This window comes from Medicago sativa, chromosome 7 (genome assembly GCF_051527215.1).
Source record: "Medicago sativa cultivar Bolivia chromosome 7, Bolivia_mono, whole genome shotgun sequence".
In the NCBI taxonomy this organism is placed as follows: domain Eukaryota; kingdom Viridiplantae; phylum Streptophyta; class Magnoliopsida; order Fabales; family Fabaceae; genus Medicago; species Medicago sativa.
Genome location: NC_140755.1, coordinates 103,511,711 through 103,530,524, shown reverse-complemented (window position 1 = coordinate 103,530,524; position 18,814 = coordinate 103,511,711). Strand labels below are relative to the sequence as shown.

The window sequence follows — 18,814 nt, the reverse complement described above, 5'->3', positions numbered from 1 at the left end:
GTGCTTCAAAATCACCTAGGAAAAAAATGAAAGTGAAGATGCTTAAAGGGAAGAAAGTTGAGGATGAAGCAGAAGAGTACCATAGTGATGAACTAGATAGCTCAGACCCTGATAACTCTGACCATGAGAATGGGCCCAAATATTCTAGGTTTAGAAAGGAGCAATTAAATGAAAACTATGAGTTTAAGTTAGGTATGGAGTTTAATTCAATGAGAGAATTCAAGGATGCAATAATTGAGTGGAATGTGCTGAATGGGCATGAAATAAAGATGCCAAAAAATGAACCTGGTAGGGTAAGGGTAATTTGCAAACAAGAATGTGGTTATTTGGTCTTTTGCTCTAGAGTGGGGACCAGTCACACTTATCAGATAAAGTCTTTGGATCCAGACCATACATGTGCAAGGAAAACAAAAAACAAATCTGCTTGTTCTAGGTGGGTGGCCAAGTTTGCTGTGGTTAAGAAGCTGCAAACAAATAAGAAGGTAACCATAGAGGACATCATGGATGACATGAGGACAAATCATGCAGTGGGTATCACCAAAGGTAGGGCCTGGAAAGCAAAACAAATAGCTCAGAAGATTGTTGAGGGTGATGCTGATGGTCAATACTCAATGATAAGGAGATATGCTGCTGAACTTATAAGAGTGTGTCCTGGAAACAGTGTGAAGATCAATGTTGATAGGCCAGATTCAGGATTACAACCCAGGTTTGGATCATTTTACTTTTGTTTTGATGGCTGCAAAAAAGGGTTTACAAATGGATGTAGGCCATTTATTGGGGTTGATGGCTGTCATCTAAAGACAAAGTGTGGGGGTCAACTGCTGATTGCTGTTGGTAGAGACCCAAATGACCAGTACTTTCCTCTTGCATTTGGCATTGTGGAAACTGAGTGTAGGGCAAGCTGGATGTGGTTCATGGAGTTGCTGTTGGATGACATTGGGAAAGATAAAAGATATGTATTCATATCAGATCAGCAGAAGGTAAGTGTTATCAGTCTATTTAATTTATTCATATCAGATCATGGATTATTATTGTAACATTATTGTTGTTGTATATTTTCAGGGACTAATGAGTGTGTTTGAAGAGTTGTTTGAGACTATTGAGCACAGGTTCTGCCTAAGACATTTGTATGCTAACTTCAAGAAGAAATTTGGTGGAGGTACTCTGATAAGGGACTTGATGATGGGAGCTGCTAAAGCTACATATTTCCATGGTTGGAAGGCAAAGATGGATGAGATTAAGAAAGTTGATGTAGCTGTATGGGAATGGTTGATGGGCCAACTAACTAAAAGCTGGTGTAAGCATGCCTTTAGCTATTACTCTAAATGTGATGTTCTTATGAATAACCTATCTGAGTCATTTAATGCTACAATCTTAGTTGCTAGGGATAAACCTTTTCTGACTTTGTGTGAGTGAATTAGGAATTACTTGATGAATAGGATGTCCACATGTAGGGTTAAACTTGACAGATGGCATCATAACATTATGCCCATGCCTAGGAAGAGATTAGATAAGGAAGTTTTTATGAGTGGCCAGTGGACACCAAACTGGTCAATAGGTGATGAGTGGCAAGTAACCCATTGCTATAATCAACAACAATTCATTGTGAACACTGCTAAGAGAACATGTGCATGTGGCTTTTGGGAGTTGGTTGGGATCCCATGTAGGCATGCAGTTGCTGCATTAGGATATACACAGAAAAACCCTGAGCACTATGTGGATCCATGTTACTCAAGAAGATCATATGAACTGTGTTATGAACATGCTATCAGTGCAATTAATGGTCCTGAGATGTGGCCTGAAGTTGAATCTGAGGAAATTCTGCCACCTTACTACAAAAGAGGTCCAGGAAGGCCTAAAAAGCTTAGGATTAGGGAATTTGATGAACATGGAGGTAGGATGAGAAGGCCTGGAGTAGCTTATAGGTGTACCAAATGTGACAAAATAGGTCATAACAAACGCAAATGCCCAAGTACTACCCAAGACCCACAAGCTGCTAAGAGACAGGTAACTTATAATATGTGTTTTAATTTTCCTTATATGTTTGAAGAATTTACTTTTATCTAACTTTGGATTGAATGTATCAGAGGAAACCTGCAAAGAAGAATAGTGCTGGTGCAAGCACTAGTCATGATGGTGATGTAGTTCACAATGAGGCTGGAGAAGCAGGGAACACTGAGACTGATGCCAATATTGAGACTGAAATTGCAGGCAACAATGTTCAATCTTCAAAACCTACTAAAAAGAAGGTAATTTTTGGTTCTTATTGTAGGTTCTTATTCTTATTGTGTTGCACTTTTTTGACCATATGATTTACATCAACAGAGGAACCTTACAAAACTCAAAGATGGCATTGTCAAACCTTCTGAAACTGTCAACACAGGTCAACCTTCTGAAACTGTCATCACAGGTCAACCTTCTGAAAATGACCAAAATCTGTTTGGTGATATACCAGATGAGGTTTTTGCTTCTACTGAAGTCCAACCTACTGAAGTAGCACAACAAAGTGAAGTGGCAAAACAAACTCAATTTGAGAATGTCAGAGGTGATGTTACAGGTGGAACAAGGATGATGAATGACCCAAGGATGATGAATGGCCCCAGGATGATGAATGGACCAAGCATGATGTGGGGATCAAGAATGATGGGTGGACCAAGAATGATTGGTGGACCAAGGATGATGAATGGACCAAGAATGATGGGTGGACCAACAGTAATTAATGGACCTAAGCTGAAGGATGGACCTCAGTTAAAGAAGAGAAGCAGTGACAGGTTAAGGAAGTTGAAGACAAAAGCAATTGTTGGTCCAGGTGCTAGTGTTGATGAGCCAATGGTCTTGGATGAATCTGAAGAAGGTGTGCTTACACAAGAGGATGGTGCAGTTACTTACAAGAATTGAATGCAATCTAATATTTGCATTTTGTTTGTAATGACTGTAATGACTTGAATCTCTGTATTTTGGTTTATGTCTTTTAGATGTTTATGCACTTAATGTGCAATCTTTTGGCTTCTGACTTTTAGAAGTTTATGCACTTAATGTGCAATCTTTTGGTTTATCACTTTTAGAAATGTATGCACTTAATGTGTAATCTTTTGGTACTATGTTGTAATGACTTGAAACACTTTATGTCCATGCTTATGTAATGTATCCTGACTATTATGTGCTATCTGTTATGTTCTACCTACTATCACTTTGATTGCAGTGTCAATTTTGTACTATGTAATATGAAATCAAACCAAACTTTCATTAAACTGAAATCAAACTTCTACAATTCATGGAACAATACAACAACTACAAAACCTTACATAAACTGATAAATTAGAGCAAATTACATCAACTGATACACTTGAAAATCTTACATAAACTAAAACATGTTTCACTTAGACTTCAATACAACATAAACTAAAGTTTATGTCTCACATAAACTTCAATACAATAACAAAAAAAAACCCATGACAACACAAGTGCAAACAATAGGATAGAAGTTTTCTTTCTTTCATTCTGCAACTTCTGCTTAGTTTTCACATGCTTGCTAGAGACACTTTCTTTCATATAATCCTTGCCAAATTCAATTCCAATCTCTTTCCCAATCTCTTTCCCAATCTCTTTCCCAAATTGCTTTAAGTTATCTGATATCACTAAACAGTTTTCACACCTAACTACATCATTCTTTGAGGAAGTAGCATTCTTTGAGGAGACATTTTGTCTGGAACTGGAACCAATGTTGCTAAAACCACCATCACCTTCACTGTTCTTTGCAGCCAATTTTTTAAGCATGGCTCTAACTCTAGGCGTATCAAGCTCATCATCCCATATGAACAAATTGCAATGGTAATCATTCTACACAAAAAAAACAAATCAAATTGTTTTCATTATAATATATTTTTTCGAATTTTTTTGACCACATAATTTCAAATCAGATTTCAGAATACTTACCTCCCAAAAGTTTCGACATCTCCAAAATTTCCTCTTTGGATTTTCATCTGTATTTGATACCCACAATTTCATCACCTCATTACAGCCACACTTCGGTAGATTTTGTCCAACTGGGTACCCAACTGCTGAAGCTTTGCTTCCTCCCATTTCAGAAACCCTAATAAAAATATCTCAACTGGGTACCCAACTGCTGAAGCTTAGAGGAAGAAATTTTTCAAATTTCTGGGATTGGGTTTAAGGACATGAAGAAATCAAAATTAATGGTGAAGAAGATGATGAATGGGTGAAGAAGATGATGAATGAGAAAGTGGGATGATTTTTGGCCGTTCCATTTTTTAAATAGTTTTTAGGAATTAATATTAATATTGAGTTTTAAAAAAACGAAAATAAAATTTAACTAATTTCAATTAAATTTTTTTTTTTTGATTTTCACACGTGGCAGGTGAAAAAATAAATAAATATTAAAAATTAATTACATGTCAGCGCCACATCAGCTAAGTTGATGAGTTGGAGGGAGGAGGGTGGAAAACCGGAAAAAAAAATTTTACAAGGACACAAACCGGACGAAAAATTTCATAAGGGTGAAAACTGGAAATGGCATATATTACAGGGGTGAAAAACACTATTCACCCTATGATTTATATGAAAACTATACATTTTCTATTTTACTCAAAACTATTATCTTTTCTAAATTCTAGTCTTTATAGTTATATTTAATAAAAAGTGTCGATGCATATTTCTTTTAAATAATTTACAGGCAAATTAATTTTATTATAAAGATTTTGTTAACGTATCTTAATCGTATTGTATCCTAAATTTTTAAAAAAAAATTTATCTGCACATCTGTATCTTATCGTACCCATATTACGTACACGAACTTCATAGCTAGCAACCAGTAGATTTGCGTCTGAGTATTTTGAAAAGGAAAAAGAATTACATTAACTTGTTGATATGTACTAAAAAAGAGGTGTGCTAATAGTAAGCCACTTGTGAAATTTTCATAAATTCCTATACAATACTAAGTGCATTTTTTAGACTCACAAACCCAATTGATACAAAGCTTACAACTTAAAAACCATTCATCTCTTGATAAAAAAAACAACAACAACCTTTTATATATTCTCTAAGTTGGGACATTCATCGTCATAATACTCTTAAAGGAACCCTTGGAGAAAAAATTTCTAATGAATTCAAAGGATTTGCTTATAATTTGCACACCTAGTAAAAACAATGTAGCCTAAACAATCGATACATATATAATACAACATATTGTGCTGGAAGTATAAAGACATTAATTGTAACAAGGTATTACTATTTAATTAATTAAGTTCTTGAATCCAAAAGCATAATGGTACTGAGATTCATTGGATGCATGTATTCACTGGATCCTATCATGAACCTTTCTACAATCAATCTGTTTGCTCTGTCGCTTGGATGGAAAGCGTCCCAAAATACATATGCATCTCTGTTTGGGCATATGTTGGATGCTGGAGTACACAGTCCAATCCCATTGTAGGGTCCTTGACCACAACATGCAACTTTTGATGTGGCAAATCCTACATATATATATATGATAGAAGGTAACATGTGATTTCAATTTTCAAATTTATGGGGTAAAATAATAGCGTATATAATGTGAGAGGTTGGTAGTTGGAATGCTCCAAAGTCTTAAATAAATTCTGAAAACCAAATACCAAGTACCAAACCAACTCATAGATATATTATGCAGGTAGTTGTAAATTTTCTACGTACGTGTTTGAATAGTAGAACTCTACTCATGAAAATGTACTAATGTTAATGTATATAAGCACATGTCTTCGCTACTTCTCATAATGTGATGAAGAGTTTGATATGTAAAACACTATTCATACCGTAAAACCTAAGTTATATCTCAATACCGACATGTTAAACAGTTAAAGTACTTATTATTAGTACATACATAACTTATGTATTTTAATTGCAGCATATATTGTGTAAGACATATGTTTCCCTTTCATCAGTCTTCGGTATAATTCGAATTTAAACTACTTCTAGTAAAAATGAAAATACTTAAAATTAAGGAATAAATTATTTATTTCCACTTTATACTCATGATGATATAAAGTGTGGTCCCTGGAAACGGTTTCCCCCATTCAACGTCATCTGCAAGTGCTGGCTTCATTTGGATTTGGGATTGGGCAGAGTAAATTATTTATTTCCACTCTATACTCATGATATGTATGTAGATGGGAAAATTAAATATGGTCACACCAATATTTTCCAAATTTCACCCACTTTAATTTTTCATTTAGTTTTTAAAATATTTGTTTCAAGCAAAAGCTACCCGTTAAAATTAAGGAATACTAGTGGTAAAGTTCACATCGTAAAAGACCGATTTGATATGTTGTGGCGCAGGTTCGAACCCACAACACTTGTTATATTTGTATTTAGTTTATGTGAATTTAGTCGTTAGTCTCTTTAAACCCAAAAATACGCATATTAGAAATACGATACAATAAAATAAAAAAAGTGATGTTGAAGGACATGTATACCGTATGCTTCTGGATTACCAATGAAATCCATATTCATTGCAAATGCATTTGCAGAAATAAAGACATCAGAACCAATTTCAGAGTTGAGTTGACCCAATAAGTCAACGAGTTGAGGGTTGAACAAATTGGCAGCTTCCTGCAATTCTGCATAACATTCGCCATTTCTGCTATGCTGAGCTAATTCTGCTGGGACACAACCTAACGGTCCTGTACCAGTCACCAAAACTCTTCTTGCTCCCAATTCATAAAGCCTCTGCAATGCATATGCATGCATACGAGTAAGTGCATCATTTAATATTACTTACACAATTATTGACGTACGTTAAAAAAAGACAAATGTGTAAGAGATAGACCCCATAACACATTAATTTTGCTCACATGCATATGCTTCTCAATTTAGACCACTTTTTTATATATAATTTGTACTATCATAAAAACAGCAGGGTGTTAACATTAATTTGTGTTCCTTTCAAAAATATTATTGTGTGTTCCCGTAAATATAACTCTTCTGATAAAAAAGGTAAAGACATTTGATATATTGGAGCGCAGATTCGAAATCACAATTATCTACTTCGTAACATTTTGCATGTGTTAATTCACTGCTACACTTTTTAGAAAGAAAAAAATAATTAACTAGTGGGTATATCTACATTTTTTGTAAGGCCTAGTTGTCCTCGATTTACTTATTATGCAAGAATCATTCAACCACACAAATGTTAGTCGTACAGGTAAATTTCTGCACTTTCATTTTACAATCGAGTTAAACAAAGTGAACTTGGTTTTCATGTAAGAAGTAAATAATGTGATATTTATAAAACTATTAATCAAAATATTTCAACCAAAAAAATAGAATAAATCGAATTTTTATCTCTCTTGCAAAAGGGAAGTTTAGAAAATTAACGTGTGTGTATATATTGGATATAGATGAAATTCATAGAATAAACATAATTAAGCTATATGTCCCATATTATATAGATCTAGTTGACCAAAAATAAAACATTATTAGTCATCAAATAAAAATGAAAATGGCTTAAGGAATACAAGGATAACTTGATCGCCCAAAAATATTGATTAATGGGACAAGATTATATACTATGAATGCTCATATAAAAAATATATCAATGGAGTATGATATATAAAATGATGATATAAATATGACTAAACCAAATAGTACAGAAAGCAAAAACTATGTAATTTTATACCAAAAAATTGAAGAGACCCAATTATCTACGAAGACTCTAGAAAAATATAATTCGTAGATAATTGAGAGTCACACTTAAATGAGAGTAAAAATAAAATATTAAACAACTTGCAACAAAATAATGCTAACAATTAGTATTAATATTTCAAAAAAAAAAACTTGTAACAAAATAGATCTGGTCATGCTCACTCCCAATATAATGTTAACAGTTATTAATAATACTGACATTTACCAATTAAAAAAAAAAACATGGCTTTATTCAAAAAAAAAAAAAAAAAAAACTATTCTATCTATCTATATATTTACATCATTCAAAGTTTTTCCTTCACTTCCTTTTTTGGATGATGATTCACAATCATTGCAGGTCTTACATACTCAAGAAAAATGTAAAGCAAAAGCTAATAATTAATGACAAAAAATAAAGAGAGATATAATTCTAAAAATAATAGCAACAGATCGGAAGAGAGTAATACCGCAAGAATTTTACGATACTCGGAAATGAGGTACACAACATAATCTGGAAGTCTAAATTGGCGTGATCTTGCAGAGAAAGGCACAAGAAAATAGTTGTTCACAAAATCATTTCCACCTAAAGTCATCAGGTACAGTGCTTCATTCACCAATCTCACAGTTTCCTCTTCTCCTATTAGTGCACTCACTCTTTGCTGATACTGCTCAAAGTATTGCAATTGCCTTGTGATTCTGATTATGTTAAACTGCCAAAAACAAATGTATATTCACAAATTTTCATTATATATCCTTAGTTTAGTAGACAGAAGGCATATATATTTTCCTTAATGTATGGCCACAAAAATTGAAAGCATAATATATTTGAAGGTAGCTTACAAATTGAATTCCAGTGTCATTGAGAATTCCAATTCCAGCAGAAGCAAAATTAGCACCAACTAGTAGTGCCTCTCCATTGAGTTCAGGACTCAAATATGGTAATGTGGGTTGTGATCCAATTCGCTCACCTACGTGCATTAATTAATTATTTATAGTAACTATATGTATATAAATTTATCAAATGATTAAATCAAGTTTAGTTAGTATATGTATATACTATATATGTAAGTATAAAAAATGAATGAATTATATACTGATAAGGTCAGGCATGTTGAGGCCATTGGAGAAGCGTCCAGTGGCACGGTGAGTTGGATAATCAATGCCATAAGGGTAAGAATCAGCACGAGCAGTGGTTGCTAAGTAGTTATTGTTGCCATTGTCAACAAGTGAATCACCAAAAACAAAAAATGCTCGAGCCTCAACTTGTGGAACAACAATGTTGAAATTTATCAACAAGCATATTAACATACAAGAAACAAAAACTACTCTTTGGTTGTTTTGGTCCATGGATTGGATAGTGCCTCTAAACAATTGGCAAGCTTTTATGCCTTACTAGAGAGACTACCCTTTTGTTTGTGAGTATTTGTGAATGAGTGTGAGTGTCTTTATATAGAGGTTATTTGTTGTGATATTTCATGTACTGAATTAAATAACTTCTGCTACCACCCCAAGTCCCCAACAAATGGGCATAGTCACCATAAATAAAGAAATGCCTATCAATATTATTTTGAATCTAATTCTATTCACTACTGTTAGTGTGTGTTAAATGCACACCATGACTTGCACTACATCTACCTAGATCTGTTTTATTTTTATCTTTTTACTTATTTCATATTTTTCTTACAGATAGTACTATGCTAGAACTACCAACTATGACCATACAATGATTCATGCTTCATTTATATACCATCGTACTAAATATACACCTCCATAGGGGAGTAGAAACTTGGATCCCTACAGAGAAATATGATTATGGGAAACGCAGTGTCTTTCTTAACTTATTGTGGATTTCATTTAATAAATAAAATTAATTAATTTTATTGAAATTTAATGATATAAAATTATCGGTGGAATCTAATTTTTAGATGTTAGGTTGAAAAAGAATCGACAGAAGGCGTCCGTGTGATTGCCTCCCAATTGATCAAACTGCAAAAAATGCTCAAACAAAAACATAGGATCAACCCTAGAAACACCTGACCAACGGCGCAACTGATACCAAATGGTGTCAAGAATAGGACAAGAAAAAAACAGGTTATATGTCGTTTCCTCCATCCCGCAGCCACCCACGCACAGCTGATTATCCTTCTTAATATAAGAAAAAAAGATGCTGTGGAAAAAACAATTTTAACCCATGCTGCCTTTCTGCCACGCCATCAATTTAAGGGTAAAATGTGTCTAAAATTTATGTTTTGCAACTAAATCAGTACAATTTGATATGGTTTTGCTTTAATGATGTCATTGTGTCTTGGTTTGGTTCAATTGCTCTTGAGAAATAAGTTATACTTCCAATGTAACTAAAAAGCTTACCTATATATTCATGGGACAACTAATAGTTTCATTGCTTTTAAACAATTCCCATTTCTCAATGTCACTATGCCAAAGTCAGCCAATACTTACATCTTGTCATATCACACAATTCAAATTTCGAAACTCCCCCCTAAATTTTAATACACCAACCTTTTGAAACCATATATTCAAAATCACTTTCCACAATTTTTTCATTCTCACTTTTCTGTTTCCAAAAATAAGTGAGAGAAGAGAAATAATGAGAAAGATTAAGTTCTATATTTTTTCTTTTTTTCAAACTTGCTAATCTCCATCTTCTACTCTTCAATTTTACTCAACAGAACAAGCAGTTCTATATTTTTTCTTCTTTTCAAACTTGCTAATCTCCATCTTCTACTCTACAATTTTACTCACCAGAACAAGCAGTTGAAGTGCTGCAAAAAAAAAATTATGAACAACTTTTTAGATCTCCAAGTTCATTTGATGTTTAAAATGTCTATAATTTACACTTTTCTTTATCTAACATGTACCTTTTCATTATTTGTATTTGTATTCAACTACAATTTTTTGATCTATAAATGTTATTGCAGGAAAGTTGAACGGAGTTATTGTCTTTTCATCAAACTACAAACAAAGAAAAGATACACAAGTAAGTAAACGATGAGAATTACTAAATTACTAATTACTAATTGGTTTAATACATAAATCCTCAATAAAATAAATAACTAATTTTTGTATTAATTTCTTGCAGCAAAAGTCAAATGATGTTCATGTCTATCCAACAAACTACAAAGAAAGACATTATTTATGAAGAATAAACTAAATACCTTAATTTTATTTTGCATGTTACATTCAAAAAAGTTCTTACTTTATTCAAAAGTTTTAATCTTTTATTCTTTTACATCTAAATAAAATACTTCTATTATGTCAAACATATTTCTTACAAACCTACTTTTTTAGATCTATCTAGATGTAGTATATAACAAATTGTATTCAAGAAATTGTCCAAAAAAACATATTAAAGTTTAAATTTAGAAGATAATGAAGAGAAACATAGATCCAAAAACATTCTCAACAACAAAATCTTACACTTCTCTTATTAAGTGGTACCACATAAAATGTGTTCACTTCATTCTTCTCCCTCTTTTCATCATTTAGCTTTTCCCTCTTTTCAACTTCTTGTCTTCAGTACATTCCCTTCATGTTTTCTTCTGTCAACAACAAACTATAATAACAAAAATTAATATACGGGGAAGTAAATGATGAGAAAACACAGGTAAGTGAATGATCCTTTTATTTTATTTTTTTCATTTCTATTGGATTTTACCAATACTCGCTGTTTTGAAAAAATATATATATCAACTAATTTGTCAAAAAAATTGTTTCAAAAGAAAATCTACATAAAATACATGTTTTGACATATTTCTACTTTTTTTCATGTTCATAGTTATGTTAATGCCCATAAACTACAAATAACTATTCTTTGATGTACTCATTTATATACGTACTGCACTTTTTCTATTTTATTAATCTCATTATTTGTCATTGTCATCATCATCGTCAACTTCATCCTTGTGATAGTGGAAATGTTTTTTTTGTAGGAAAGTTGTACAATGTTGTTGTCTCTCCAACAAACATCAAAGAAATATATGGATAAATAAATGATGAAAAAACAACCAGAAGAGTTTGATTATGAAGTTTTTTATGTATTTTAAACTTCTATTAGTTTGTAACGAAAGGAAGAAAATAGTTCAGTTCTGGTTGTAGCAATTTTAACCATAGTCCACAGTGGATGGAAAACTAATTTAAAATGCGATGAATTTTAAATGTAACTCTTTTTGAAAATCTGGTTTGAAAGAAAGACAATAGAGAATGAGATAATGAGTAATAAGCAGTTTTTTTTTTAAATAACAGTCACCGGAAGACTGATGGGTAGAGATGAAAAAAAAAAACTAGGGAGGTAAAGTTGTTTTTGCTGGTACATGGTGTCATCCTCCTTAATATAAGAAGATACTATGTTGTGGAAAAACCCAAACTGGACATCCTCTACTAATGACACGTCCTAAATTGAGGGGTAAAACAAGTCTAAATATTGCTTTTGGTAACCAAATGACCTATCTTTACAAAAATGATGTCATGTAACTACCAAGTTATGTTTTTTATTGTTTCATTGCACTTCAAATTTCTTTTCCCGGTTTCATGCTGACTACTAAAACTAAATAGTATTCACTTTTTCGGATTCCCAAGTCTGACCCAAAGTGTCAATTCAATATGCACTTCTACCAATACATAGAGTTCACATGTCCACTTGCTGTATAAAATTTTGGGGGCAAACTCTCACATTTGAATTTCAAATTTCATAACTCTTTTCTATAAGATTCAATACTTTTACAAATCTGTTATTTCATTTTTCTTCTCTCTCACTTTTTCTTAATCTTCACTTTCTTATTTTGCAGCAAATGTAAAGGAAATGTAAGGTAACAAAAACAACTCTTCTTTCTTCTTCATTCTCTTTGCAAACATGTCTTCTCCCTTCTTTATGTCCTTCATATCATCATGTTAAACTAAACTAAGTTCACTTTCTTCTTTTTTTCAACTGCATAAACATATAACAAACTCTATTTCAAAGTATATCGAACAATATTCATATCCAAACTATAATAAAGTTCTGCCTTTATATTTTTGCAAACTTACCCTTTTTTTTCCTCTACAAAAATAACAAAGAAGAAATAGACGTGATGAATATCATTATGAAAGAGTAAGAACAATAAAAGAGTAAGAACAATAAAAGTAGGAAGAAATATAAATTTTGGAATTGTAATGTCATTATTATGTATAAACTGGGATAGAATATCACACTTGAAGAACCCATGCTATTGTAAATCTCAGAAACTGTAGTGTTTTTTTTTAATGCATAAAAGAAATATGTCAATTTAAGTATGAGGAAATAAGGAAAAATAGGAGGACCCAACTTAAGTTAACTTAATTTTATTTAATGAGTTTTTGTATCAACAGCCAAAACAACATACTTTTTTTCCTACAAAATTTATATTTTTTTGTCGAAACATAAAACTATCAATTGAAACAAAATTTATGTTTTGACAAAAAAATTATTTAAAATCTGTTTTTTCTATGTACATAAATAAATCATTTAAATGATAGAAAAAAATATTAAATAAGGTTTACACATAATTTTTTTTTGTCTATCATGTAAATAATCAATTTCATTAAAATTAAACAAAAAAAAAGTTCTTTGAAAACAACAACAAAATAATTTACTAAACAATATTTACCAGCAAAACATAATTTTTTTTTGTTGACTTATAACCAATTTTGTTTCCTCACAAGAAACTTTTCTTTTGCTTTAATAAATGTGATTTTGTTGTTGCATGTATCAAATAAATAAATATGATGAAGAAATCAATTTCATACAATTAAGGATATGAATATAAAAGCTGATTTTGTTTGTTGTTGTTGTTATTTGTTGCATGTGTGAAAGAAGTAGATCACATAGGTCCAAAAGAGAGCTTACATGATGATGGTTCCAGATCAGCTGCACAATTCCATGATTGAGATCCAAGTTTGTCGAAAATGGGAATTATAGACTTTTGTAAGCTGTCCATTGAAGATTCCATATCAAAGCTACAAAAAAAAAAAATGAGAAACAGGGATGAGTTGCTGGTGTTCTGATTTTCTAGAGACTCTCTAAAAAGAATCTATTAAAGAAATAATTTTTTCAAAAAAGAAAAAACAGAGTTGTAACTTTTGTTAAATAAAAAAATAAAAAACAGGGATCGAATATATAAGGAAAAAAAACATTTTTTTGATATGCAAAAGAAAAATATCATTCACCAGTTAAAAAAAAACCTTATTTGCTGAACAAAAGTTTCATTTTTTTTTTATTTTTTTTTAAATTCAAAATTGGAATAAAAATGATAATTTTTTGTGGTAAAGAAAGCCATCTATTTTTGCATGAACCACAAAACAACTCAAACGAAGTCTTCAAGGAAATTGCAATATTAGCTTCTTTATCAAAGATCCATCCAGTAAAAGGATTACCAAAATAACATTAGTATTAGATCTAAAAAAACCTAAAACATATTCATTAATCTACAAAAACAAATCTTACATGTCTTGAAAATATAAGAGAATCACATCAATTTTCATCTTTTGAATGTTTTTGTTGTTGCATGTTGGACGACGAAACTGAAGCTATTGATGTTGCGGTTGTCCCCAAAAAAAGTTGCTCCGGCCGTAATTTTCTGTTGTAGATGTTTAGAGTAAGCAAAATATCACTTTGATTTTTGCAGAGGACGCTAACGTACGGTGGCTGCAAAATCGGAGAGAAATTGGACTCAATATTCATACTTTCCTTGATCTCAAAATAAATAAGTGGGTTTTGTATAGGAGAATGAGACGATAAAAACGGTGGCTTTATTTATAAGTACGGTGGTCGGAGTTAGTTGCAGATGAAGAGAGAAGGAGGTTTTCTTGATTTGTGAGGGCAGAGAAGAAGAAGATACGGCGCAGAGAGGGAGAGAGAGAAAAATTTCTTCTGTCTTTGGTTAATGGGAAATGAAAATTAGGGTTTGTTATGGAAAGTTATCTATTGGGCTTTCTTCTGTCTTTTTACACGGTTTGGGCCTAACCATGACAATTATCCTATTTTTTAAATTGCTTTTTAGACTCCTATTTTTTTCAACTATAATTTTGTTTTGAAGATTGATATTTATTCTTTATTATACACATAACAAGTGGCTAACATATTCTAAAATTGTATAGGTCAATTATTAATATACACTTGAGAAATTGTCGTTTCTAAAAATCCATGCAATATAAAAAAGTCTACACAACATAAGAAAGAACAAGTTGTTGCTGCTATAAAGTTAAAAATATTAATCATGCACGGGACACGTTGTCGCAGATGAAGTTTTAAAACAATTATTATACACATGAAAAGTTGTCATTGATAAATTTTTAAAATGATTATTATACACTTGAAAAGTTATTGCTACTAAAAATTTAAAAATTCCGTCAAAAAATTAAAATTAAAATTATTATTATACACGGGAAAAGTTATTTTGCACAGGTTGTCACAAATAAATTTTTAAAATAATTTTTTTATACTTGAAAAATTGTTGCTGCTAAAAATATAAAAATTATCATTATACACAAGATAAGTCGTCACTAATACAAGAGACATGTTTTCATTCATAAAAACTTAAAGTAATTATAATACACGAGTCATATTGTCATTGATATAAATTTTTAAATAATTATTATACCTGGGACAAGTCATCACTAATACACACGACAAGTTGGAAAACATATTATAAAATTGTATAAGTCGAAAATTATTATACACTTAAATAATTGTCGTTGCTAAAATTCTATACAATGTAAAAAAGTCTCCACAATATAAGAAAGGGATAGGTTGCTACTGCTAAAAAGTTAAAAATAATAATTATACATGGAATATGTCGTCAGATCATGTTTTAAAATGATTATTATACTCATGACAGGTTGTCACAAATAAATTTTTAAAATGATTATTTTATACTTGAAAAATTGTTGCTGATAAAAATATAAAAATTATCATTATACACAAGATAAGTCGTCACTAATAATAATTACTATACACGGGACAAGTCGTCACTATACACGACATATGTTTTCATTGATAAAAAACTTAAAGTAATTATAATACACGGACCATGTTGTCATTGATATATATTTTAAAATAATTATTAAACATGGGACGAGTCGTCACTATATACGAGACATGTTCTCATTAATTAAAAACTTAAAGTAATTATAATACATGTGTCGTATTGTCTTTGATTAAAAAATTAAAATAATAATTATACACGAGACATGTTGTCACTGGTAAATTTTTAAAATGATTATTATACACATGACAATTTGATAAACATATTTTAAAATTATATTAGTCAATATTGTTTTAGGAGAAAAATCATATAAGTTTATAATATTATTGTTTCAATTTGCATATAAAAAATTTTGATATTATAATATAAATTATTATACAAAAAATTTGCAAATTTGCACATGATAGAAAAACATATTTTTAATAATCATTTTTGTTATCCAACGTTTTATATACTACATTACAAAAATATTAATAATAATTTGTTTAATATGTATACATTTCAACTGTTTACAAATTCTTTCTCTTTAAAAAAAACTGTTTACAAATATTTAATGTCAAGTTTATACTGCACAAATTCGTCCCCGACCAACCAGCACCCGTGCGGATGCACGGGTATGTTACTAGTTTTTGTAAGAAAAAGTTGAGTGTGTGGCTGAGACATATCACGTGTGAATAGTTGAAAAATTGATGTGTGATGATGAAAATATTTAGTATAGTATATTTAATAATAATAACAAAGGTGTAATATTTTTATTTTTTTATTTCTGGTGAGGTAGAAAAAGATTTCAGATTATGAATGATAATAAATTTTTAGATTTAGAAACAATATAAATAATTTTCGGATTTTCCTTCAAAAAGAAATAATTTTCAGATTTGAACATGACAAGGGTTGGAATCTCACATAAAAATCCGATATTCAAGATTTAGGTGCACAATGAGAGAAAAATTATTGGTATAAAAAAGACAAATTATGTAATTAAATAGAAAAAAACATAAGCATGGTCTTTTCAAAAGATTAGGGATAAATACAAAAACAGAAAATAAATAGCAGGTAAAAAAACAAAAAAATTGCAGATTAAAAACAAATAAGATGAAGTTTTGTGCACAGATCTGCAAACAATTTACATATCTAAGAAAGCTGTTGTTGCATGTGCAAGAGAAGAAGTCATGTGCCCAAATCATGATGAAATAGGTACAAAGGAGAGCTTACATGGTAAAGGTTCCAGATCTACTGCTACACTCCATAGATGAGATCAAAGCTGGTCGAAAATAGAGCTTATAGCGGCGGCGGCGGTGCTGCAGTGTCAACATGATGATTTTGAAAAACTATACAAATGGGAAGAAAACAAAAGATGATACCATGAGATTGGTGGTGTTTTAATGGACATTAGAAGCCAGATGGTTGTGGAGGCGCGGCCACAACCCACAAAAAGAGAGGGAGAAGCGGCTAGGGTTTGGTTAGAGAAGGGAGAGTTGTGTGATATGTGGAGAGGGAGAGAGAGAAACATAATGTCAAATGAAATGAGAAGTGTTTGTACGTGTGGTGTGAGTTGTTGGAGGAATGAAAGAAAAATAAAATGAAAGAAAAAAAAATGTGGGAGAGGAGCCTCTACGTGTGACAACAAATAGTGTTAATTAATTACTTTTAATTTTTTTGGTCAACTTATTAATTGTTTTTAATGTTATTTACTTAAATAAAACACACTACAAATATTGTTATGGTTTTTTAAGGAAATATTTTATATTGAATAATGGAAAATATGGTTTAAATATTTGTCACTAATATCTACTCCTTCCGTTTTAAAATAATAGTCGTTTAAGATTTGTATATCATTTTAAAATAAAATTAACTCCTTCAAAAAAAAATGATTAACTATATTTTTTTGAACAAGAAAATGATTAACTATATTGATTTGAATGATAAAATTAGTATCATTTACCAAAATACCTTTAATTGATCATGGTTAATGGGGTTGTTAAGTTGGAGGAAATTCAATTAATAATAGTATAATGGTAGAAAAAAAATAATAAATGTTGTATTGATAGTTTAAAGTGACACAAATATGTATGAGACCAAGATTTATGACGGGTAAATATAAAAAAACACGGGACCATGATTTGTTATTGATAAATATATATACAAAAACACGAGATAAGTTGTCACTACCTAAACTAACTTTGATACACGTTACAAGTTTTCATTTATAAAATTTATTCACGATAAAGTGTTTATACTATTTAGAATATCACTTCATTTCAATTTTACAATGATATTGAATCTTCATCAACTAAAATGCACGCAATAAGTGAACATTGTCTAAAAATTTCTAAATAACTAAAATAAATGAAAGAAGTGGGCATTTACAAAAATTTCAAAAGTAACTCAAATGCACATGATAAGTTGTCGCTGACTAAACTAACTTTGATACACGGTACAAATTATTATTTATCAAAAATTTGTTCTTTCAAAAACTAATTATACTATTTAGAATATCACAACATTCTACAATTATATTGAACTCTCATCAACTAAAATGCACGGGATAAGTGGACATTGTCTAAAATTTCAGAATTAACTCAAATGTAAATGATAAGTTGATACTGACTAAACTAACTTTGATTCATTAGACAAGTTTTCATTTATACAAATTTGTTCCTGATAAAACGTTTATACTATTTAGAATATCATTCTACAAAGATATTGTACCGTCATCAATTAAAATGCATAGGATAAGTGGGATTGTCTAAACGACCGTACATAAATAAAATGCTTGGGAGAAGCGGATATTGACTAAAATCTTAGAAGCAACTCAAATGCACGAGCTAAGTTGTCACTGACTAAACTAACTTTTATATATGGGGTAAGTTGTCATTTATAAAAAAAATTGTTCCTGCTTAAACATTTCAACTCTTTAGAATATCATCTGACTTCAATTCTATAGTGATATTGAACTCTCATGAGCTAAATTACATGAGATAAGTGATCATTGACTAAAATTTCTGAAATAACCAAAATGCATAGAAGGAGTTGACATTGATTCAAAAAAAATTATAAATTGGACAAATTATCATCAATAAAATGTACGAGAGAAGTTGACATTGATTAAATTAAACTATCATGCA

The 18,814-nt window shown here is 30.7% G+C and overlaps 4 protein-coding genes and 2 long non-coding RNA genes across 6 annotated transcripts; 2 read left to right on the top strand and 4 right to left on the bottom strand.

Moving 5' to 3' along the window:
• The first annotated feature begins 485 nt into the window (after nt 1-485).
• LOC146911604 (uncharacterized) lies at nt 486-1,416 on the top strand. The gene is made up of 2 exons (XM_085725864.1): nt 486-980; nt 1,063-1,416. The coding sequence occupies exons 1-2, from the start codon at nt 501-503 to the stop codon at nt 1,414-1,416; spliced, it is 834 nt and encodes a 277-aa protein (XP_085581990.1). The 5' UTR covers nt 486-500.
• Nucleotides 1,417-2,210, top strand: LOC146911603 (uncharacterized). The gene has a single exon (XM_085725861.1). The coding sequence runs from the start codon at nt 1,432-1,434 to the stop codon at nt 2,065-2,067; it is 636 nt and encodes a 211-aa protein (XP_085581987.1). The 5' UTR covers nt 1,417-1,431; the 3' UTR covers nt 2,068-2,210.
• Nucleotides 2,211-3,318: 1,108 nt separating this feature from the next.
• On the bottom strand, nt 3,319-4,970 carry LOC146911602 (uncharacterized). The gene is made up of 2 exons (XM_085725863.1): nt 3,937-4,970; nt 3,319-3,840 (listed from the first exon to the last, which is right to left on the bottom strand). Exons 1-2 carry the CDS (start codon nt 4,081-4,083, stop codon nt 3,403-3,405), a joined length of 585 nt encoding a protein of 194 aa, XP_085581989.1. The 5' UTR covers nt 4,084-4,970; the 3' UTR covers nt 3,319-3,402.
• A 144-nt stretch (nt 4,971-5,114) lies between these two features.
• Nucleotides 5,115-9,095, bottom strand: LOC146911601 (GDSL esterase/lipase LTL1-like). Its single transcript, XM_085725862.1, has 5 exons — nt 8,769-9,095; nt 8,515-8,642; nt 8,142-8,384; nt 6,468-6,720; nt 5,115-5,492 (listed from the first exon to the last, which is right to left on the bottom strand). The coding sequence occupies exons 1-5, from the start codon at nt 9,019-9,021 to the stop codon at nt 5,260-5,262; spliced, it is 1,110 nt and encodes a 369-aa protein (XP_085581988.1). The 5' UTR covers nt 9,022-9,095; the 3' UTR covers nt 5,115-5,259.
• Nucleotides 9,096-10,046: 951 nt separating this feature from the next.
• LOC146911599 (uncharacterized) lies at nt 10,047-17,241 on the bottom strand. Its single transcript, XR_015018732.1, has 4 exons — nt 16,902-17,241; nt 11,110-11,245; nt 10,551-10,644; nt 10,047-10,454 (listed from the first exon to the last, which is right to left on the bottom strand). It is a non-coding gene; the product is annotated as an uncharacterized LOC146911599 (long non-coding RNA).
• LOC146911600 (uncharacterized) lies at nt 12,342-14,286 on the bottom strand. Its single transcript, XR_015018734.1, has 3 exons — nt 14,150-14,286; nt 13,553-13,662; nt 12,342-12,616 (listed from the first exon to the last, which is right to left on the bottom strand). It is a non-coding gene; the product is annotated as an uncharacterized LOC146911600 (long non-coding RNA).
• Nucleotides 17,242-18,814: the final 1,573 nt, after the last annotated feature.